This window comes from Grampus griseus (assembly GCF_964374135.1).
Source record: "Grampus griseus genome assembly, chromosome: 5".
Classification (NCBI taxonomy): Eukaryota; Metazoa; Chordata; class Mammalia; order Artiodactyla; family Delphinidae; genus Grampus; species Grampus griseus.
The window spans coordinates 61,968,955-61,994,383 of record NC_138998.1 but is presented as its reverse complement, the minus strand read 5'-3'; the positions used below and the strand labels follow the sequence as shown (position 1 = coordinate 61,994,383).

Genomic DNA, 25,429 nt, shown 5'->3' with positions numbered 1-25,429 from the left:
GTGGAGCACAAGATTGACCTAGATCCTACTTCCATTACTGTCACATCATATTACTCAGGAAAAGTCCAGTGGTTATGGGGCTTGAACACTGAGGGTGTGTACTGATCCCCACAGGGGGCTGATGGCTTGTCATATTAATCAGAGGCCTTTTGCCCTCCTCTTTTACGTTCAAAACCTACTCTGGAGGTTATTCTTCCACAAAAAAAATTTTCATAGATAAAAATATTTCTCTAGTTGATAAAACAAATTGGGACAAAACTTGGTGTGTGTCTTCAAAGGGCACCTAAGGGATAGAATGGTGAATGTTGAAAATTATATTAAAATAATCCACAAATATCTACTACTTCCACTGCTTCAAAAATATTACAGGAAATGCTGGTTTGGACTGGCTCAGGGTGTTACCAAACCAAAGTTGGGTCTGCTTGCCCAACGCAAAGCAGAGCCAGTCTACTGACACTGGATTGTGGTGAAGGAAAGCACAGTGTTTACTGCAAGGTGCCAAGCAAGGAGAATGGGCAGCTAATGACCCAAACTCCTGGATGGCTCTTAGGGAAGGGTTTTTAAAGGCAACATTAGGGGTGAGGGCCACAGGGTACGTGATCAGCTCATGGACATTTTTTTGGTTGGTTAGTAGTGAGGTAACAGGGTGATGTTTCAGGAATCTTAATCATCAGCCTTCTGTTTCCAATGAGTCTGTGGTCTGTGGGCTTGTGGTCAGTATGTAGTCACCATCATCCACAAGTTTGGGATCTTAGTTTCTGCAGAACAATGCAAAGATATGCATCAGATTGTTATCTATATCCCTTCAGGAGGAACTAAGAGTCTTGTGACTCTATTGTTCTAATCATTAACTGCTTAAGTCTGTTCTTGGAACTCAGGGAAGCTTAGGGGAGGCCAAACAAGAAGCATGTGTGCACAGTGTGTGTGTGTGTGTGTGTGTGTGTGTGGCACTTAGGGACTTGTACCCAGGAAGGCCCTGAAAGGTCCTGTTCAGTTTCAGATACCTACCTTGCCTTTGATAGTGGTGCAATGGGATATTTTGCGGGAAAGCTGCCCTTCATGGTACAATATCAGAAGGTTAGGGAAGGACCATGAGCATTTCTCTATTGTGAGTCTGTCGTTCTTGCAATGTCTAAAATACCTCTTGGAGTCTAGAGTTGTTGTTGCCTGGGTCACTCACCTATAGAGGTTAAAACATTCATTCAGTAAGATGACAAGCCAGTTTGTTGAATATTTTTGAATGGACACATTAAAAGATTTATGACTAAACAGTCATAAATAGTATAGAATGGCAAAACATCTGTTTTTTAAAGCTTAGATCCCCAGAACTAGGAGATTCCTATGAAGCCTTTGAAGTTCAGTTTCATAGGAATCTCCCAGTTCTGGGGGTTTAAGCTTTAAAAAACAGATGTTTTGCCATTCTATACTATTTATGACTGTTTAGTCATAAATCTTTTAATGTGTCCATTCAAAAATATTTGTTGAGTGTCTTCTAGTACCCAACACAATGCCAAGCACTGGAAATACACAGTACCTGCCTTGCCATGTGAGGTACCAAGTGGTAGGCACAGCACGTCCTTGAATATGGAAGAGGCAGTGAACTAAGAAAAGGCTTCAAGTAGCCTTCAAGCTAGAATTTGAAGGAAAGGGGAGCATTTCTCATGTATAAATGGGGGGAGGGGGCGGGCAATTCTAGGCAAAGAGAAAAGAATGGGGGAAGGCACAGAGGCAGGCAGGAAAGTGTATTACACGTCCAGAAACAAAACCACCATCTGGGGAAGGTACAGATTTGGAGGCATGGGGAAGAGCAGCTGGAGAAGAGGTGGGGAGGGCTTTGTATAGCCTACAAAGGTTTGGAGTTTGTTCGGTAGGCAGTGAGAAGCGTCAAAGGTATTTAGGCCATGTATGCTCTGATCAGGTTTGTTTTAGAGAAATGTCTTCTCAGCATCATGAAGGAAGGACTGGACATAGAGAGTCTATAAACATGGAGGGCATTTGGAGGTGCTGGGAAGAGGAAGACTAATATATATATATATATATATTTTAAAATTAATTTATTTTATTTATTTATTTTTGGCTGCATTGGGTCTTCGTTGCTGCTCACGGGCTTTCTCTAGTTGCTGCGAGCGGGGGCTACTCTTTGTTGCAGTGCGCGGGCTTCTCATTGCAGTGACTTCCCTCATTGTGGAGCACAGGCTCTAGGCATGTGGGCTCAGTAGTTGTGGCTCGCGGGCTCTAGAGCACAGGCTCAGTAGTTGTGGCACACAGGCTTAGTTGCTCTGCGGCATGTGGGATCTTCCCAGACCAGGGATCGAAACTGTGTCCCCTGCATTGTCAGGCGGATTCTTAACCACTGTGCCAACAGGGAAGCCGAAGGAAGACTAATATTTATTGAGGCTCTTCAATGTGCCAGATATTGTGCTAGCCTCTTGACATGTTATCATATTTAGTGTTTACTGCAGGTGTATGATATACGAATTATAATTCTCAGTTAAGAGATGAGGCTAAATAACTTGTCCAAGATCACTCAGCTAGGTGGTAGTAGAGCTGAACTTTGATTCCATTCTGTCTGATTCCAAAGCTGCTGTTTTTCCTTTACACCAAAATGATGATGAGGGTCTGAATTATGCCAGCAGCAATGCTAAATAAGCATCCTCCCTCCCCAGAGAAGACTTCTAATTTTGTTGCACCTCATTTGGAAGGGCTTCTCCATCCATTTCATCATTCTAATTGCTTTAATATGACAAATTGACCAATTACTAGCAGGTTATTTATAACCACGGTGGAATTAGTTGCTTGGTTCAATCAAGCAACCAAAAAGTAACTGATTTGTAATGACTCGATTTATCAAAGTGTTCAGAATGGTTGGTGTGTGTAGACAAAACTTACATTAGCGTTAGACAAATATGTGCAATCAGATAAGAAGGGACTATCTGACTATTCACAAATGACATCTGAACCCAAAAGGATTCTAACCCTAGCTAAGTGGACAGGTCATAGTTTTAAGTGCTAAGATATATTCTGGAAAACCTTCTTTTTTGTTTTGCTGACAAAGAAACTGAATCCCGGAGAGCATAAAGGATTTGCCCAGGTCTCCAAGCCAGAAAAAAAACAGAGCTTAGACTTGAACCATCTGTATTGTTCTGATGCCCAGTCCTAGAGAACTTGTCCCACTGTGCCTGTGGCACTGTGACATTGAGCAAGTCACTTAGCCTCTTGAATACTCAATTATTTGCCTACAACATGAGGGAATTGGGGGGTGTATCAGTTAGCTTTACTCTGTAAGAAACTACTTACTCGAAACTTAGCAGCTTGAAACAACAACTGTTTTATGCAGCTCCTGATTCTGTGGTGTGTCCTTGTGGTTGTTCTGTTCAAGACTGGCTCAGCAGAGCTCTACCGGACTTTCTTATGCTTCTGGGATCAGCTGGTTGGTCTAGGATGATCTAGTATAGCCTCACTGATGCTTCTAGTGGTTAATAGACAGTTGGCTGGGAATTGTCAACTGGGGGCACCTCCATTCTCCTCCACAAGGCATTTCACCCTCCAGCAGGCTTGCTCTGGCTTGTATACATGTTGGTCTCACAGTTTCAAGCACAGAAAGAAAGGGCAAATCCCAATGAGTATGTCCTTTGGAAATCTTTGCTAAGCATGTTTTCTATTCTCCCGTTGGCTAAAGCAATTCACATGATGTGGTATGTAGCTTCTGAAATGGCTCCCAATGATTCCTGCCTCCTGATATTCATGTCCTTGTGTAACTTCCACCCCTTGTTTGAGGGCTGGACCTACTGACTTGCTTCTAATGAATAGAATATGGCAAGAATGTTGGGATATCACTTCTGAGACTAGGTTATAAAAGACGGACACTCTCTGACTCTTTTTACATGCTTGTTCTGGTAAAGCAAGATGACTTATGAAGAGCTCTATGTGGCAAGGAATTGAGGGTACCTTCCAGCCAACAACCAGTGAGGAACTGAGACCCTCAGCCCAACAGTTCTTTAAGGAATCAAATCCTTGCAAACTAGTCACTGAGCGATCTTAGAAGCAGATCCTTCCCCAGTTCAACCTTCTGATGAGAATGCAGCCCTGGCCCACACCTTCATTGTAGCCTTATGAGAGACTTTGAAGCAGGGGACCTAGCCAAGTCATGCCTGGAGTCCTGACCCACAGAAGCTGTGTTGTGTTAATTTTGGAGTGATTTATTACACAGCAATAGCTAACTAATACACGTAGCTAAGCTCAGAATCAGTGCGGGAGGGAAATATTCAAGGATATGGTTACAGGAAAAGTAATTATAGGAATTATTCGCACGTATTTACAAACAATTTACCACAGATGGACTTTTTCCAGGCTTTGGGAGTCTGAGATGGAATAATTTCCACTACTTCAATGACTTATTCTCTGCATTAAGTATTGGGAACAATATGGTGAACAAGACAGAGGCCATGTTCCTGCCCTCAAGGAGCCTACAGTTTGTAGCAGAGGAGGGGGGATGAGGAAAGACATTAGTTCAATAGTTCCTTCTTTAATTATGTGTTTAAAGTTGAGTTAAGTGATACAAAGGAAATGTGTATATAACTTAGTTTGGGTTGGTCAGAGAAAACTTGAAGTGGCAGATAAGCTAAAGAGGTAGGCAGGAGAGAAAGAGACAGGAAAGAGGAAAATTCCAGGCAGCAGCATTCTTAAAGGGGAGCCGGATAGGTGGTCAGCAGCTATGGAACAAGTTCAAACTTATGGTCAAATTGTATCCTACTATGTGATAATTGTATTGTGACTTATGGTTTTTAAAAGTTCATTTAGAAATAGATGTTTAAATATTTATGGATGGGGCTTCCCTGGTGGCGCAGTGGTTGAGAGTCCGCCTGCCGATGCAGGGGACACGGGTTTGTGCCCCGGTCCGGGAAGATCCCACGTGCCGCAGAGCGGCTGGGCCCATGAGCCATGGCCGCTGAGCCTGCGTGTCCGGAGCCTGTGCTCCACAATGGGAGAGGCCACAACAGTGAGAGCCCCGTGTACCGCAAAAAAAAAAAAAAAAAAAAAAAAAAAAGCTCATATCCTGACAACACATCCCGAAGGCTGTGTGTATACACGTTTGACAGGTCACAGCACATATACCTCCTCCCGCCCCACTGCAGACAATAGAGGTTAATAACATCTTTAGGGCAAGGGAATGGAATGAATTTTATGTTATAGAAAATGTAAAGGCTTCTCAGCTTCAAATCATATGGCTAACATAAAGTAGGGTATTTGGGTAATTTACCTTGCCTCCTCAATATGACACATTACTTCCTGTGCTCATTTTTCACTAGCTAAGATGGCATGATTTCATATAGTAGAATCTTATATGGTTCACCCTAGAGTAAAAGCCAGTGGAAGGATTCTGTTCAAATACTAGTTACTGAAAGAATTCTGTTATAAGACCTTATATAACATGGACAGTATTAGAGTGAATTTATGGGTTGGGGAAGGAGAAAAATAGGGTAGGAGAGATGGGAATCCCCTTTTTGAAAAATTCTGGTTTGGCTTGCTACAGCAGTAATGGATTATGTATTTCTTGGATTAAATTTTTCCTTCCTTTTATTCATGTTATTCTGAGGTGGGTCAGACTGTGAAATTAACAGCAGGGATGGAGAAATTTTATAAGTCAGGGATGTACTTCCTTAGGATTTTTTTTGGTGGGGGAGAGGGATGCCTGGGGCTGAAGCTGAAGATGTGATGCTTCATGTTTATAACTGTTTCAGTGTTAGGTTATTGGAGGGAACCATATTTTGAGATTTTGATTCATACCTTTCTTGAAAATACCTTTGCCACCAAATTGTCTCTCTTCAGCCCCTAATAAATGAAGCCTTCACTAGAGTCAGACATATGCAAATTACATTTCCCTTCTTAAGCCAAGGTTAAATAAAAGGGAAGATTGCTTATGGCAGTGAGGATTTTCAAAGCTTGAAGATGAATTTGGTTATTTCAAAACCATGATGAGTCTCCTTGTCAGTGCAAAGCAGGAAAGGAATAAAGTAATGGAGAAGGTGGACCTGGGCATAAACATGTTCCCACACAGCATTTGTACTGAAAGGCTTTGTTGTTGTTCCCTGAACCTTGGCAATTACAGGCATTTTCCTCTGCTCTGAAAAATGTTTGGCAAATAGCAAGAGGAGGTCCCCTCCTTTTCTGTGTTCAAGGCTGGGTTCTGGCCTTGTTGCAGGGAAACGCTAATTCCCAACTGTGCTCCCCGGGAGCAAATGGTTTGTTTTCTCTTCACTGAACCCTGCCCGGGGTGGGCTCTCAGCAGCGGAGCCTAGCATGGAAAATCTATTTGGAGCAACTTGTCCTCAAGAGGGAAGAAGGCAAGCTGATTGGGTGGGAGAGTTGCAGTCACCTTCAGGGCCAGTTACACCTGCTGGCCAGGGTGGGCATTAACACACAAAGGCACAGAGTCCATGGCAAACACGAGTCTTGTTTGTATGCCCACAAACACACATACTGCACACACCCAACTCCACCCGCATACACCGCACACATACACTCAATATGCCAGTCATATGCACCACACTGCCACATACATACCACACACACATACACACATGCTATGTAACAACCGTGCCCACCGCACCCCACGTACACATGGATACACACATACTCAGCTACTCGAATAGCACACACAGAACATATACCCTACCACACATAAACACACCACTGACACTCCACATTGGTCACATGCATCCATGCCACATACACGTGTATACACACCTCATATCACACAGTTCACATAACAGTCACAGGCATCATGCACACCACACATGTACCATGTACTCACTTAACAACACATCCAATTACACACACACCACACCTACTCCACATAACAAGCATACACGCCCACACATCACATACATGCCAAAATACACACACGCAACACATTCCACATACCAGTCCCGTACATCGCACTTCCCGTGCATCTCTTTTACACACACACACACACACACACACACACACACACACACACACACACACCACGGCACCCAGCTTGGTTACTTTCCCCCTCAGCAAGGCGGGGCTGCAGCCTCGGGCTGAGACCTGGGCGAGCGATGGTTACCAGGGGCCGCGAGGGGCTGGTGGCAGTGCGTGGCCCGGGACGTGCGCCCCAGTGGCCCTGCTGGCAGCAGGAGGCAGCCCCGGGGGAGCGCGCGTCTGTTGCGCGCGTATGTGCACGCGCCCCCAGGGGCCTGGGTGCCCAGACCCTCTGGGGGATGTGTACGAGGGCAACGTGGGGTGCGCGTGGGGAGAGGCTGTGCGTGTGAGAAAGCCTTGCTCCCAGTTGCGCAGGGACCAGCCCACTGGACGTCTGGGAGGGCGTGTCCTCAGCGTGCACAGCCCTCTGCGGATTGTGGACGTGTGTGTCGAAGGGGAGTGTGTGTGGGGACTGAGTGTGGGAAGTGTTCCTGGAAGCTGGCCTGCGTGTGAAAACTGAGCCGCCGAGGTGTGTGTGTTCCTAACGGCCCTCCGTCGGTCGGGCTCAGCCTCTGAGGACTGAGTGTGCGGCGGCTGCGGGGTACGCCAACGACCCAGCACCCAAGCCCGGCGTGTGTGAGGAGGCGGGGTTGGCGGAGGGACTCGTGGCGTCTGCCGGGGTCGGCGTGTGCGCGTGCGTGTGCGCGTGGGGGCGCGGCGCGCGCCACGGCGGAGGGAGGGAAGGCGGCGGCAGGCCTAGACCCCGGTCGCACCCGGGGCGGCTCCTGTGCTAACCTGGGGTTGCTGCGCTCCCGCCGCCGCCACCGCCACCTTCAAGCGGTGGCGTGACTCCCAGCTCGCGCCCCGCCCTCCCGCGTCCTCAGCCGGCTCGGTTTCCTGCCCGCCCAGACGCCGCTCCTCCTGAGCTCCGGGTCTCGGCTCCGCGGAGGGAGAGGAAATGTGTGCGGCCGCGGCGCCGGCGCCCGAGCGCGGTTGGAAGAGCGAGAAAGTGGACGAGGCTCAGGCCCTGGCGCGGAGTTGCGCCGCCCGCAGACCCGACTTCCAGCCGTGCGACGGGCTCTCAATCTGTGCCACGCACAGCCACGGCAAGTGCTTCAAGCTGCACTGGTGCTGTCACCTCGGATGGTGTCACTGTAAGTCGAGCCTCATGTCCCCGCCTTTCGCGGCGGTCCCGGGGCGCCCGCCGGGCCGTCCGGGGTCGCGGCAGGGACTCTGCGGCCTGGGGGGCTCCGGGCTGGGCCGGGGCTGCTCTGCCGCAGGCCCAGGGCCGCCCTGGGGTCCGGGCGGCGGGAACTGCCCTCGTGCCGGACCAGTCGGGTCGGCGCTGCCTTGGCAACGAGATGAAATCCGTGGGGAGCCTAGCTTTAGCCACTTCTACAAAAGGGGATCTATCTACCTGCCCCAGGAAAATGGGACATATATATATTAAAAAAAAATTTTTTTTTCCATTTTGTTTTTCAACCGAAACTACCAGGCAGTGTGTTGAAAAAGGGTCGACAGCAGTCAGAGTTGACGACAACCGAAGGGGAAGCCTTTTTTCGGGGCTGGTGGTTAAAAGATGCTCCCCTCTTTTTATCACTTTTGTCTTAACAGGCTGCTATTTAAAAGAAAGGGAGCCCTTGGAATTCCAATCGTAGCCCACTTCTTGTATCCAGACTGAGAAAGTGCTAAAGTGTGAGGGACTGCTTCCAAGAAGTTAATATTAACAGTTTGGACGGGTGAACTGTTTGAATACCCAGTTCCAGCATATAGAGCCAGTGTATTCTAGAGAGTGTTTTAAAATTACAAAAATAAAATGAATGAAAATAAGCTTCAGTAATTTTAAACCAATTTATAAAAGTAAATGGTCTAGACCTTTCTCTACGTTTATCCCGCCTGTGATTTTTAAAATGGATTTAAGTAGCCATTTAATCAATTTCATAATTTGATTAGTTCATGGTATTTGGCCTACTGTATCTGGTGAATTATTTCTTTTTAGAAATATATTCTAAACTTAGTTTCCACATAACGTTATAGTAGAGGGGTTTGGAGTGCTTATTTAGGACACAAATTCTCAAAGTGATCTTAAATTAAAATTATTTTTTCCTTGTTGGTTAGAAAAAAATGGCTTCCAACAAGAGATGCAGTACATAGCAGATCCTTATTTATATTAATTGAACATAATATATTTCTAAAAATTTTTTTCAGACTTTTGAAAAATTTCACATACACAGCACTGAAAGAGGATCACTGTAGTGTTACACACCTAGATTAACAACTGTTAACATTTTGCCACATTTGTTTTACTCTGTAGACTTGTTAAAAAGTTTTTTTTCCGTAATATTTTAAATTGAATTTATGACTTCGAGGATAGAGAATTCTTACATTTTCTTTACAAATATAAGGCACATTGAACAGTACTGATTTTTTTTTGCATTCTCTGTACTGATGGGTCAGTTTCTTCCTATATTGCATTATTCCTGTTGCTCTCAGATCCATACCTAATTATATGGCATTGCTTCAGTGGGGGACAGGGTACAAAGTTGGAAGTCACAACTGTGGGAAACCTGTGATGCTGTAGTACACAAGTAGGGTGAACCTGGTGAGTCCATTTCCTGAGGAAGTACAGAAAGAATCATAGTGTAGAAGGCGAGGAACATTAAAAATGGCCCAGTTCAGTGCCTGTCTTATTTCAGCAGTCTCCTCTTTAAGTACACCATTACTGATGGGAACCTTGTCTACTCAGGCAGCCTCTTCCTTCATTAGACAGCTTTGACTCTTAAAATGCTCTTCCTTATATGCAGCTGAAATCAATTACGTTAGAACTTCTTTCCATTGCCTCTATTTCTACCTTATGAAATCATATAGAACAATCTAAAGCTTTTTTAGATCAAATCTGTTTCGACTCTTCAGATATACACATGAATTTCTCACAGATATAGACTGTCTTTTTCCTATATCCCCAGTCACAGCCACAATGTCTGGCCAGAAATAGGTTTGAAATTCACGTTTGTTGAATGACTGAATGAAGGTAGCCATTGTTTTCCTCTCAAGGCATTGCTTTGTCCTATTTATAAATCTCCATTCCCTCCTGCCTTTCCTTTAATGGTATTCAGGCCCCTAAGCATCCTGGTTTTTCTGTTCTGAACATGTGCCAGTATGGTTATGATCCTTTGAAGACAGTGACCCATAGAAGGGTACAGCATATCCCAGTTGTGGTCTGATCTGTCCAGAGTTAAGCAGGACTCCTGTCACCCATGTTTGAGATACTACTGCTGCAGCTAGCATCACATTAGTTTTTCTTGTTTCCACATCATATTGAGCTTGTTGCTGTCAGATTGAACTAAGCTTGATGTGAACTAAGCCATTAAGCCTCTTTTTTGTTTGTGTGTTTGTTTTACATTTGTGGCATAAGTTACAGCGTTTGCCTATCTCACAGTTATATATGTGTATTTGGATATGGGTACTCACTGATCCCTTAGATATATTTTCCTCTTATTGGTAAAATTGTTGAACAGGGAAAGGCCACAGATGAAAGTCCTGAACTGCCCTTCAGGTTGATAACAATTCATTAATGAGCACTTGTTGTTATGGTCGTTAAACAGTTACCTCACTACCTAATTGTACCGTTATCCATCTTCTGTTTATCTTATCCATATGGGTGTAATGAGAACCTGGTCAAATACTTTGTTGAAATTCTACCAACATACTACTTTTACATCTTTTTGATGTGTGATGTCTGTCTATCTGTAAAGATACTCTCGTTAAAAAAAAAAAAAAAAAAGGAAATTAGTCTGGTATAACATAGGTTGGTTCCACAAATGCTTAACATTTTCTTTTCTAAGTGATTAGAAGCTATTTTTTAAATAATCTGAATTTAGAAAAGGATGGGCATTGAGTATACTGGACTGTTGCCAATTCTTTCTATTTTTTAATCAGGCCTACATTTATTTCCTCTTTTCTAGTCTTTGGCAGCCCTCTGGGTCTCTGTGCTTCCTCTGCTGGCAGTGGTTCGGTGATCACATCGAAGAGCAGCTTCAGTTCGTTAAGAGCAGCAAGGTGCTCTGTTACAGTGTCCTCACCTATACTAGGCACCAATTCTTTCTACCTTTTTTAAGCCCAAATATTATTTTTATTGAACAGAAGCAGAGTTAACGTATTTGAGAGGTTCTACTTCTTTTGGCATTCATGAACACAACATCAGGCCTAAGCAGAATTCCTTTAATTTTGTTGAACATGTATAGAGCACCTTCTCTTCATGAGACATTATTACGGAAACAGGAATACAGATATGAATACAGCTGGATGATGCCCTGTAAGCAGAGTGTAAGGGTGTGATGCATGCTGTATTTATTTTTGTGTTCCTTTAAAATCACAAGTGATATGGGTGAAAAAACTACCAGCTTGTTCACCAAGTCAGAAAATGCTAAAATAGGAGGACTACCTTGAGGTGCTTGAGAGGAAATTTGGAACAAATAAAGAAAAGTCAGTTTTATATGGTTGATGTTAAACTTGTGAAGTTTATAACCTTGTGAAGTAGAAAAGGCTGAAAATACACACCTGTTCATAAAAGACACAAAATATGTGTATGTTGAAAGATGCAGTGCTTAATATAGAGGAAATAATTAGTATATTAGGGTAATAACTGATTTTGAGGACTATGGGAGGAAAACTATATGTGTTCTGTTGGTGTCTCTGTCAAAGACAGATTATTGGGCTGAATAAACTGTGACTCCGAATCTGTAACTTTATTTATTTATTTATTTTCCTAGTAAGGAGAGATATTGGGTTGAATTAACGAATGAACGAATGAAGGATTCTAAGAAGAGTTTTGAGAGAGAAAAAGACATGACTTGGATAGGGAAGAGGAATGGGAAAGAATAAATCATATGCAGAAATTGTAAAGTAGATTTTTTTTGTGGCTTGAGTAGGTAGAATATTTAGAAGAAATAAGAAATTTGATTGTTGAGATAGATGTTAGGGAGGGATGAACAGGCAAGGTGGGGAAGTTTCAGTTGATAGAGACCTTGGCATGATAGTGATAAAATGGGTAGTGGAGGAATGAAGTCAGCAAGGGAGATTATTTTTGTATTAGTGTAAAAAATAGGTTGAAATTCATGCAGCAATATCCACTTAATGGAAATTGGAACAGATTAAATTTGGAAGGGGAGGAAGAGGAGTTATAAAGGGTAACTTCTAGATTTCTAGAATTTTGCCTTATGCAGCTTGGATGGATGGTGATGCCATTCATTCACTAAAAAAAAAAAATACTGGAGAAGAACTAGGTTTGGTTGATCATGGAATCATGAACCCACGAAGACCATGAATCCAGTTTTGTATCTATGGAGTTTAAGTTGCTTTGTCATAGCATGGTGATGTCAGTAGGCAGTTGGATATAGGGGATCTGGAACTTGGAGAAGTCTGCACTAGAGATAATGTGGAAGTCATTTACTTCTTTATAGATTGCAGTTGTAACCATGATGAAGCATGAGATTGCCAAGGGAGAGACTACAGTATGAGAAATGAAGAAAACCATTAGGCTTTCCCTTTAGAACACTAACGTTTAGAGGCTGGTTGCAGGAAGATGAGCTGGCAGTAGAGTCTGAGAAGAGATGGCCAGAGAAGAAAAATCTTAAAGTATGGTATTGCAGAGGCCAAGGGAAATGAGTACTTTAAGAAAGAGTAGGAAAATGAAATCAGTTTTCAGCAGGTTATTTCTTAGATATTGGTGAAATCTAGAAATAATGATTTTCTTTATTACTGATGAAGAGGATGAAAGGTTTAATCCTGCCACAGTAACTTCAGGAACATACTTAATTGCATTATTAGTCAAAGCTGTTTGAGATGGTGAATTCTTCAAGGTAGAAAGAGAAGAATAAAATGGCAGGGGAATTAGGACACAAAGGTAATAATTAATATTTATTGAGTGATTACTTTGTGCCAGAGTAAGATGATTATGCTAAGCACTCAGTAGCCAATTATGTCATTATGTCCATTCTGTAGTGGAGGAAAAAGGCTTAAAGGAGTAACTCTCCCGTGGGCACATAGCTAGTAAGAAGTAGAGCCTTGGATTTGGATCCATGTCTATCTGATTCTAGGACCTGGACGCTTAACCACCATAGGTACTGTGGAGCAATTTAAAGTTAATGAGCAGGGCTCCCCTGGTAGTGCAGTGGTTGAGAGTCCACCTGTCAATGCAGGGGACATGGGTTTGAACACTGGTCCAGGAAGATCCCACATGCTGTGGAGCAGCTAAGCCCGTGCGCCCCAACTGCTGAGCCTGCGCTCTAGAGCCTGCGAGCCACAACTACTGAGCCCACGTGCCACAGCTACTGAAGCCTGTACGCCTAGAGCCCGTGCTCCGCAACAGGAGAGGCCACCGCAATGAGAGGCCTGTGCACCTGAATGGAGAGTGTCCCTCGCTCGCTGCAACTGGAGAGGGCCTGCGTGCAGCAACAAGGACCCAACACAGCCAAAAATAAATAAATTTAAAAAAAAGTTAATGAGCAAAATCAACAGTTTTTAGGCTTTGTTAAAACCAGTGATGGGGAAAGTTTTTAAGAAATGGGTGGCAAATTGTATCAATTGCCATAGTGAAATACAGAAGAATGGGAACTGTAGAGAGGTCACTGAATATGGTGGGGAATGAAGTCCAAGTTAAGAGCTATCAAAGCAAAAGTGATTAGAGGGTGTCAGGGGTGGGTGGAGGTGGGGGAGTGTATGTGGTATGATGTTGGTACCACCCGCAGAACTCAGCTGTATTGGCTTAATAAAATCACACAATAGGTGAGCTCAGTTTTCTGCATCTTAAAAAGATGCAGACATCTCAAAGACATCTTAAAAGATGTCTGTCTTTTTCAGGTTGAAAGCAGGAAGAGTGGCACTTGATGTAGTCTAATAGATGATATTAACATATCTAAAGAAAGACTTACAGCAGAAGGTAGATGGGCAGCATTGAATTATAGAAAAATGGGAGTTGGAGAGGCAGAATTTGGAAGTGGTGTTTGCAGACTGTTCAGAGAAGGTGGCACTGCCTAGAGGCTTAAACGTCTGGTCCCTGTGACTGGACTGTCCCAGCAAATGTTTGGTTATAATTTGGCTTCTTATTTATAGATTTCCTATAGGGAGGGAAAGAGCTGATTAGAGGATTTAACTGTCAGGAGGGGCAAATACACTTCTCTCCACTAGTTAGTATATTAGCATTGTGGTTTTTGTGTTACTCTATTTGTTCTATTTTCCTGCTTTACACAACCCCCAAAATCAAGTTCTGACTTCCCCAGGGTAATGCCAGTCGGTTTTCCTAAGGGGCAACTCAGTCATATCAATAACAAAAGCTACAGAAAATATATTTAAGGTTGTTTGACTGTGAAAACTAGCAAAAAACGGAGTGGTAGTTTGATTAGATGGAGGAGCCAATTGAAGCTTTTTTCTGCTAATGAGGGTTCTTCACATGCCTGGTGGTTAAAGGAAGAGGATACAGGTGTTACCGTGCAAAGGTGAAATCAAGTTCTGAGTGAGTTTCCTCAAAGCTTTTCCAGAGAAAGAGAAAGCTGATAGGTATTTTTCCATCCAAGTGGTGCTTCAGTAATGGACACACACCAACTTCAGTGATAACAGATAACACACCTGTTGCTTATATGCAGGCACAGTTGTAGCCTTTTTGCATGTGTTAGCTCATTTACACCTCACAACAACCTTGTGAAGTAGGTACTGTTATTCTCATTTTTTAGATTAGGAAACTTGCCGAGTAGCCCTGGCCACATGTGGTCAATGTGCATTAGAATCTCACAAACCGGATGGTAACCAGGTCTCTGGGTTTCTTGGTTCCACTCAGGGTACAGTGAGGAGGATTTCAGCTATTTAAAAATTTTTTTCAGACAAGGAGGATTTAAATAAGTAAAATGAGAATGGTTTCTGATTTTAAGAGAGGGGCAATTATATGAATTGTGAACGTTTTTGGAGTGGTTGCAAACTCTATAAAACTATGCTTTTAAAAAACATTTGATAACGTATTTGTATAATATGAAAGTTCAGTCATGTCACATCTTCAACTGCTCCCTAACTGGTGCAAGCCCTTTTTTTGGTTAGATTTGCATACATACCATTAATTATTATTAGTTTCCAAGCCTGTTGAACTTAGGGATTTGAACCAAATAGCTTTTGAGGGCTTTTCTATGATAATTTCCTACGTTATAACACCCTCACTTTAAGTTTGTTTTCTCATATTGTGAAATCTCATTAATTTACAAGAAGTAATATTTTCAGAGAAATTAAGTGTTATTAATTCCAAACAAATTCAGGAACATATGTTTAACAGCTAACAGTTGTCTAGTAGAAGATGTGTTTCCTCGAAAAATAAGGAATGTTTTATACATAGAATGTGGAAGGCAGAGTGTAGTCCTATTAAGGGCAAGGGCTGTGGAGTCAGACACACCTGAGTTGAATCCTGGTTCTTCCATCCATTGGCAGTGTAACTTCCGACAGGTTACTCAACCTCTCTCAGCTTCAGTGTTTTCTTCTGAAAAACAGGACTAAAAATCCTACTTCACAGGGTTGTTGTGAATATTATATGATGTAAAGCAGTACTTAGTACAGGTGTTCAGCATCAGCCCCTCCTCAGAACAAACAATGGAAATACTAGGTAGCCTAGTCATCCTGAGGGCAGGCTCTGGAGTTGGGCTTTGTGTTTGAATCCTGGCTCTGCCCACTTACTAGTTATATGGTTTTGGGGAAGTTACTTAACTTCCGTCTTTGTTTCATCTTTTTTTTTTTAACATCTTTATTGGAGTATAATTACTTTACAATGGTGTGTTAGTTTCTGCTTTATCATCATTTTTAATATGGGGATAATGACATAGTTACATGTTATTGTCATAGTGTGATGATTGTCAAAGTCCCCAATTCCAACTGCTTCCCCTTCCAAAAATGTCCTGGTTAACCTGGAATTCACTTTGTAACCATACTCATTTGTTCAATTACACACTTCAACACAATACAGATGGTAAAAATATACATTTCAAATAGGATGACATTTAGAAATCGAGTTTTTAAATTGCCCTCACTGTTGAAAGTTTTATTTTATAATAGTTACTTTGTGATGATTATCTGCTTTTTATCATGGAATCTTATATTGTACTCCCCACTCCCCTACTCCATCCTATTTTCCACCATTGTTAAGCAATGGATAGTTCTGGTTAATCAGGTATGCCAGTTAGTAGAGAACTGTCATATCAAACATGGGTTAACACGTTTCAAAGGATCAGAATATTACAAAACTGTTAAAGTGAAACTGTACATATTTAACTTTAATGATTTAAAAGTCTGTCACGATCCTGTAGCGATACTTAGCTGTTATTTGGAATACTGATTTTGCGTAGAAAAATGGCAAAAGTGCTAGTTAACAGAGGGGTCCTGGCTTTTAGAATGGGTGGACAAAGTAGATTTAATTGTAGTTTTTGCAAGTTACTTTACTCAAAGTCACAGACTTTTTTGTTGTGTTTCTCCTGTTCATATTGTTGGCTTGCTTTTGAATATCCTGATATTTAGTAGTATTCTGTAAGCACACTGCCAAAAACGTGCAGTATCTGGAGTGCCAACAGTGTATGATAAATCCTTCCAGTTGTGTCTGCACGATGTCCCAAAACAGTCCATTCAGGACAAATTCTTTAACCTCCCTAGTGCTTAGTTGTCTATTTAAAACTAGATTCTTGGTGTGATATAGAAAGTATTTCTTCCTCTGTATCTCATTTAAACAGACCTTTAGTGAAATAAAAACACTAAGAGTGTAATTATTTGGTATTTTATGGAATACTCTGTCTGTTAGACTCATTTGCTTTATCTTTCTGTCTACACACACACACATGCACACACATGTACTTTTTTCTTAAACCATTTAAAAGTAAGTTGCAGACATGACATTTCACTTAAATGTTTCATCATACTTCTTAAGAAAGAGGACATTTTCCTATGTAACCACAATACTAATCATACCTAAGATAATAACAGTAATTCAGGAGTACCATCTAACATACAGTTTCCTTTATCTTCAAAAAATGAATTTTATAGCTGACTTTTTTTTTTTCCAATTTGGGATCCAATCAAGATTCATACATCACATGGATATTTTAATGGCCTAGATTGTGGTGCTAGTTTCATGGGTGTATACTTATCTCCGAACTCATCACATTTTCTACATTGAATCTGTACAGCTTTTTCAGTGTCAGTTATACCTCAGTAAAATGGTTGAACAAGTGAAATAAATAAAATGAGTGGAAAAATAAGATTCATGCATCACATTTCATTATTGTATCACTTTAGTATCTTCTTTAATCATTCTAGAATAATCACACTTTTTTTGGATGGTGTTGAAATTTTTGAGGAGTCCAGATTAACTGCCTATACTATCTCCCATATTTTAGATTTGCCTTATTAGATTTAGGTTGAACATTTTTGTCTAGTTATTACATAGGTGAATATTGTACCTTTCTTACAGCATTAACATGAGGAGACAAGTCAGTGTGTTCCACTAGTGCTGGTGCTAAAGTGATAACTGCCAAATCTGTCCATTATAAAAATATTGTTTCCCTTTGTTATTTTTCTTTTTAAAATTATTTTTGTCACTGTTTAAGGATAAGTAATCGGTGGGGTGATACTTTGACACTGAGTGAATATCCTGTTCCCCAACAAACTTTAACCCAGTGATTTTAGTATTGACTGAGGAGTCTTGTGTGAATCACTTATTTCATTGTTGTTGCAAAATAGTGATTTTCTAATTCTGTGATTCCTACTATTTGATAGCATTCTTTTGTAAAGAAGAGGTTTCTCTTCTCTACCTATATATCCCTCTGTTTTAGGTTTTATTATAGACAACTTGATTCTTTTTAATTTGTTATAATCAAGTAACATAATTTGTGTGTGTGTGTGTGTGTTTAGGTTTAAGATTTATAAAAAATAACAGAGAACACATACTACGAACATCAGAGTTCCCACCACCCAGATGTAACCGGTGTTTCCATTTGTTCATCACTCTTGCTTCAGATAAAGTTAGAGTCCTTGCTGCTTTCTTTCAGAGTCTCTTTCTCATCCTTCTCTCACAAGAAGCAGCCACTATCATGAATTTGGTGTGTATTCTACCAGTAAAGTTTGGGACTGCTTACACCACGCTTTCAGAGTTGGAAGGTATGTTAGGGTCTAATCTTTTCCTATTTTATTTTTATTTATTTATTTTTTATTTTTTAATTTTATTTTGGAGTATAGTTGATTAACAATATTGTGTTAGTTTCAGGTGTACAGCAAAGTGATTCAGTTATACATATATGTGTTCCTATTCTTTTTCAAACTTTTTCCCCATTTAGGTTGTTACAGAATACTGAACATAGCTCTCTGTGCTATACAATAGGTCTTTGTTGGTTATCTATTTTAAAAATAGTAGTGAGTATATGTCAATCCCAAACTCCCAATTTATCCCCTCCCCCACCCTTCCCTCCCCACCCCTGGTAACCATAGTTTGTTTTCTAAGTCTGTGAGTCTGCTCCTGTTTTGTAAATAACTTCATTTGTATCATTTTTTTTTAGATTTTGCATATAAACGATATCCTATAATATTTGTCTTTCTCTGTCTGAATTACTTCGCTTAGCATGATAATCTCCAGGTCCATCCATGTTGCTGCAAAGGACATTATTTCATTCTTTTTTATGGCTGAGTAATATTCCATTGTATATATGTACCACATCTTCTTTATCCATTCATCTGTCAATGGACATTTAGATTGCGTCCATGTCTTGGCTATTGTAAACAGCACTGCAGTGAATATTGGGGTGCACATATCCTGGGAAAACTATGGTTTTCTCTGGATATATGCCCAGTAGTGGGATTGCTGGATCACGTTCTATTTTTAGATTTTTAAGGAACCTCTATACTGTTGTCCATAGTGGTTGTACCAATTTACATTCTCATCAACAGTGTAGGAGGGTTCCCTTTCCTTCACACCCTCTCCAGCATTTATTGTTTGTAGACTTTTTGATGATGGCTGTTCTGACTGATGTGAGGTGATACCTCATTGTAGTTTTTTTAAAAATAAATTTATTTATTTATTTAATTTATTTATTTTTGCCTGTGTTGTGTCTTCGTTGCCACACATGGGCTTTGTCTAGTTGCGGCGAGTGGGGGCCACTGTTTGTTGTGGTGCATGGGTTTCTCATTACGGTGGCTTCTCTTGTTGTGGAGTATGGGCTCTAGGCGCGTGGGCTTCAATAATTGTGGCTCTTGGGCTCAGTAGTTGTGGCACACGGGCTCTAGAGCGCAGGCTCAGTAGCTGTGGTGCATCGGCTTAGTTGCTCCACGGCATATGGGATCTTCCCGGACCAGGGCTCGAACCTGTGTCCCGTGCATTGGCAGATGAATTCTTAACCACTGTGCCACTAGGTAAGCCCTCTCATAGTTTTGCTTTGCATTTTTCTAATAATTAGTGATGTTGAGCATCTTTTCATGTGCTTCTTGGCAATATGTATGTCTTCTTTGGAGAAATGTCTATTTAGGTCTTCTGCCCATTTTTTTGATTGGGCATTGCCCATTTATTGAGCCGCATGAGCTGTTTGTAGATTTTGGAGATTAATCCCTTGTTGGCTGCATCATTTGCAAATATTTTCTCACATTCTGTGGGTTGTCTTTTCATTTTGTTTATGGTTTCCTTTGTTGTGAGAATACTTTTAAGTTTAATTAGGTCCCATTTGATTTCTTTTTATTTCCATTCTAGGAGACAGATCAAAAAAGATATTGCTGTGATTTATGTCAAAGAGTGTTCTGTCTCTGTTTTCCTCTAAGAGTTTTATAGTATCCTGTCTTACAGTTAGGTCTTTAATCCATTTTGAGTTTATTTTTGTGTATGGTGTTAAGGAGTGTTCTAATTTCATTCTTTTACATGTGGCTGTCCAGTTTTCCCAGCATCACTTATTGAAGAGACTGCCTTTTCTCAATTGTGTAGTGTTGCCTCCTTTGTTGTAGATGAATTGACCATCAGTGTGTGGGTTTACTTCTGGATTTTCTGTCCTGTTCCATTGATCTGTATTTCTGTTTTTGTGCCAGTACCATACTGTCTTGATGACTGTAGCTTTGTAGTATAGTCTGAAGTCAGGGAGCCTGATTCCTCCGGCTCTGTTTTTCTTTCTCAAGATTGCTTTGGCTATTTGGGGTCTTTTGTGTCTCCATACAAATTAAAATTTTTTTTGTTCTAGTTCTGTGAGAAATGCCATTGGTAATTTGATAGGGATTGCATTGAATCTGTGGATTGCCTCAGATAGTATAGTCATTTTGACAATATTGATTCTTCCAGTACAAGAACATGGTGTATCTTTCCATCTGTGTCATCTTCGATTTCTTTCATCAGCATCTTATAGTTTTTGGAGTATACAGGTCTTTTGCCTCCTTAGATAGGTTTCTTCCTAAGTATTTTATTCTTTCTGATGTGATGGTAAATGAGATTATTTAATTTCTCTTTCTGCTCTTCCATTGTTAGTATATAGGAATGCAGTAGATTTCTGTATATTAATTTTGTATCCTGCAACCTTACCAAATTCATTGATGAATTCTAGTAGTTTTCTGGTTGCATCTTCAGGATTTTCTATGTATAGTATCATGTCATCTGCAAACAGTGACAGTTTTCTTTTTAAATTTGGATTCCTTTTATTTTTCTTCTCTGATTGCCGTGGCTAGTACTTCCAAAAGGACAATTTGATTCTTTTTTAATTTGTTATAATCAAGTATCATAAATTATTTTGATGTTCAAATTGTCTTAAATTTGGGCAGTAAGAGCTCCTTCAAGCTGGCTTCTGTGACCTTTTGACATGTTCCTGTCATTTTTTGAGCACTTTACTGCTTTCTGGAATAACAAGATGTTCCAGGCTTACCTAGTAATTTCCTCACCCCAGATCAGAAATCAGAAACCATTATGTGGGCTTTTAATGTGCTTACTTCTACTGGGATATTACTGCATGTTACTTTCAGTGGATAGACGTAGGAAGTGTGTGTGTGTGTATGTGTGTGTGTGTGTGTGTGTGTGTGTGTGTGTCTTTCACCTTTCCCCATTCCATAATTGTACCTCCCTTCTCTGTGGGCAAAAACCCTGGTTTCCATTATATCATAATATTTACTCATTTCTTCTATCTTCAGTTACACACAAGGTAGTTTAGGAATTATTACATTATTACCATTACCAACAACCAACTGATTACTAAAGTTCAAGATTCTTTGCTTGTTTTTTAGAATATATCTTGGAAAGGATTTATAGTCAGAACACTGTGTTCAAAAGTTTCTTGAATTAATTATTTTCTTGTATGTGGTTATATTATCAGGTTAATTTATTTCTGATTTGAATCAATTTCGGGTATACTTTTTTCATCCTTTTTAAATTAAACTTTTTATTTTGAGATAATTTGTAGATTCACGTTAAGTTGTGAGAAATAGTACAGAGAGCTCATGTGTTCTGTATTCAATTTCCCAGTGGTAGCATTTTGCAAAACTGTAGTACGATATCACAACCAGGAAATTGACATTGATACAGACAGATTCAGGAGCATTTTTATCATTGCAAGCATACCTCATGTTCCCCCTTTATAGCCACACTCACTTTCCCTCTTGCCCCAACCCCTCATTAATCCCTGCCAATTGCTAATCTGTTCTCTATTTCTTTCATTTTGTCATTTCCAAAATGTTATATAAATGGATCATACAGTATGTAACCTTTGGGGATTGGCTTTTTTCACTCAGCATAATAATTCTCTGGAGGTTCCTCCAGGCTGTTTCATATATCAATAGCTCATTCCTTTTTATTGCTGAGTAGTGTTCCGTGGTGTACACGTACCACAGTTTGTTTATTCATTCACCCATTGAAGGACATCTGTGTTGTTTCCATTTTTTAGTTATTATAAATAAGCCTGTTATAATCCTTTGTGTATGGTTTTCTGTGTGAACAAAAGCCTTCATTTTTCTGGGATAAATGCCCAGAAGCACAATTGCTGGGTTGTGTGGTAGTTGCACATTTAGTTTTTTAAGAAACTGCTAAACTGTTTTCCATGGTTACCGTAACATTTTACATTCCCATCAGCAATGTATGAGTGATCCAGTTTCTTCACCACATTCCTGTCAGCATTTGGTGGTGTTGCTATTTTTATTTTAGTGATTCTGATAGATGTGTACTGATCACTCATTTTAATTTTAATTTGCATTTACCTGATTGCTGACGTTCATGTGCTTATCTGCCATTTGTATATCCTCTTTGGTGAAGTATCTCTTCTCTTTTTTTTTTTTAAATACTTTATTTTTTTAGATCAGTTTTAGGTTTACAACAAAATCAAGAAGCACGTATGGTGCTTTCCCATGTATTTTGCCCCTACATGTGCATAGCCTCCCCCATTATCATCTATCAGAACTGTACATTCTTTTACCCAGGATGAACCTACATTGACACATCATAACCATCTAAAGTCCACAGTTTACCTTAGGCTTTACTCTTGGTATTGTACATTCTATGGATGTGGACAAGTATATAATGATATATATGCATCATTATAATATCATACAGAGTATTTTCACTGCCCTAATAATCCTCTGTGCTCTTCCTATTCATTTCACCCATCCCCTTGGAAACCACTGATCTTTTCATTGTCTCCATAGTTTTAGTTTTTCCGGAATGTCATATAGTTGGAATCATATAGTATGTAGCCTTTTCAAACTGGCTTTTTTCACTTAATAATATACATTTAAGGTTTCTCTATGTCTTTTCATGGCTTGGTAGCTCTTTTTTTTTTTTTCCCCCTCCGGTACGTGGGCCTCTCACTGTTGTGGCCTCTCCCGTTGCGGAGCACAGGCTCCGGACGTGCAGGCTCAGCGGCCATGGCTCACGGGCCTAGCCGCTTTGCGGCATGTGGGATCCTCCCAGACCGGGGCACGAACCCGTGTCCCCTGCATTGGCAGGCGGACTCTCAACCACTGCGCCACCAGGGAAACCCGCTTGTTTCTTTTTAGTGCTGAATAATTCCATTTTCTGGATGTACCACAGTTTTTAAATTATTTTACTTTTTAAAAATTGAGGTATAACTGACATATTCGTTTCAGGTATACAACTTAGTGATTCAGTATTTGTATATACTGTGAAATGATCATCGCAGTTTAAGTCTAGTTAACATCCTTCACCATACATGGTTACAGATTTTTTTTCTTGTGATGAGAACTTTTAAGATGTACTCTCATAGCAACTTTCAAGTATACAGTAGAGTATTATTAACCATACTCATATTACACCTCCATGACTTATTTATTTTGTAACTGGAATTTTGTTTGTTTGACCATCTTTACCCATTTTGCCCATTCTCTCACCCTCCTGGCTCTGGCAACCACCAGTCTGTTCACTGTGTCTGTGTATTCAGTTGTTTTTTTTGTGTGTTGTTTGTTTTAATATTTTTTTTATTTTTATTTTTTTAACATCTTTATTGGAGTATAATTGCTTTACAATGGTGTGTTAGTTTCTGCTTTATAACAAAGTGAATCAGCTATACATATACACATGTTCCCATATCTCTTCCCTCTAGCGTCTCCCTCCCTCCCACCTTCCCTATCCCACCCCTCTAGGTGGTCACAAACCACCGAGCTGATCTCCCTGTGCTATGCGGCTGCTTCCCACTAGCTATCTATTTTACGTTTGGTAGTGTATATATGTCCATGCCACTCTCTCACTTTGTCACAGCTTACCCTTCCCCCTCCCCATATCCTCAAGTCCATTCTCTAGTAGGTCTGTGTCTTTATTCCTGTCTTACGCCTAGGCTCTTCATGGCCTTTTTTCCTTTTTTTGTTTTTCTTAGATGCCATATATATGTGTTAGCATACGGTATTTGTTTTTCTCTTTCTGACCTACTGCACTCTGTATGACAGACTCTAGGTCCATCCACCTCACTACAGATAACTCAATTTCGTTTCTTTTTATGGCTGAGTAATATTCCATTGTATATATGTGCCACATCTTCTTTATCCATTCATCTGTTGATGGACACTTAGGTTGCTTCCATGTCCTGGCTATTGTAAATAGAGCTGCAGTGAACATTTTGGTACATGACTCTTGTTGAATTATGGTTTCCTTAGGGTATATGCCCAGTAGTGGGATTGCTGGGTCATATGGTAGTTCTGTCTGTAGTTTTTTGAGGAACCTCCATACTGTTCTCCATAGTGGCTGTATCAATTTACATTCCCACCTACAGTGCAAGAGTGTTCCCTTTTCTCCACATCCTTTCCAGCATTTATTGTTTCTAGATTTTTTAAAAACAATTTTATTTATTTATTTATGGCTTTGTTGGGTCTTCGTTTCTGTGGGAGGGCTTTCTCTAGTTACGGCAAGTGGGGGCCACTCCTCATCATGGTGCACGGGCCTCTCACTATCGTGGCCTCTCGTTGCGGAGCACAGTCTCTAGACGAGCAGGCTCAGTAATTGTGGCTCATGGGGCTAGTTGCTCCGAAGCATGTGGGATCTTCCCAGACCAGGGCTCGAACCCATGTCCCCTGCATTGGCAGGCAGATTCTCAACCACTGCGCCACCAGGGAAGCCCTGTTTCTAGATTTTTTGATGATGGCCATTCTGACTGGTGTGAGATGATATCTTATAGTTTTGATTTGCATTTCTCTAATGATTAACGATGTTGAGCATTCTTTCATGTGTTTGTTGGCAATCTGTATATCTTCTTTGGAGAAATCTCTGTTTAGGCCTTCTGCCCATTTTTGGATTGGGTTGTTTGTTTTTTTGATATTGAGCTGCATGAGCTGCTTGTAAATTTTGGAGATTAATCCTTTGTCAGTTGCTTCATTTGCATATATTTTCTCCCATTCTGAAGTTTGTCTTTTGGTCTTGTTTATGGTTTCCTTTGCTGTGCAAAAGCTTTTAAGTTTCATTAGGTCCCATTTGTTTATCTTTGTTTTTATTTCCATTTCTCTAGGAGGTGGGTCAAAAAGGATCTTGCTGTGATTTATGTCATAGAGTGTTCTGCCTGTGTTTTCCTCTAAGAGTTTCATAGTGTCTGGCCTTACATTTAGATCTTTAATCCATTTTGAGTTTATTTTTGTGTATGGTGTTAGGGAGTGTTCCAATTTCATATTTTTACATGTACCTGTCCAGTTTTCCCAGTACCACTTATTGAAGAGGCTGTCTTTTCTCCATTGTATATTCTTGCCTCCTTCATCAAAGATAAGGTGACCATATGTGTGTGGGTTTATCTCTGGGCTTTCTATCCTATTCCATTGATCTGTCTTTCTGTTTTTGTGCCAGTACCATACTGTCTTGATTACTGTAGCTTTGTAGTATAGTCTGAAGTCAGGGAGCCTGATTCCTCCAGCTCCATTTTTTGTCCTCAACATTGCTTTGGCTATTCAGGGTCTTTTGTGTTTCCCTACAAATTGTGAAATTTTTTGTTCTAGTTCTGTGAAAAATGCCAGTGGTAGTTTGATA

General features: G+C 40.7%; 1 protein-coding gene across 1 annotated transcript in view; it reads left to right on the top strand.

The window, feature by feature from the left end:
* Positions 1 to 7,903: 7,903 nt before the first annotated feature.
* Positions 7,904 to 25,429, top strand: part of LOC309822951 (UPF0524 protein C3orf70 homolog) — a gene marked incomplete at both ends in the record, with an annotated part of 99,986 nt that continues 82,460 nt past the window's right edge. Inside the window, one exon of the mRNA XM_082655051.1 lies at positions 7,904 to 8,099. Coding sequence (XP_082511177.1) covers positions 7,904 to 8,099 — 196 coding nt within the window. The remainder of the gene's footprint in view (positions 8,100 to 25,429) is intronic.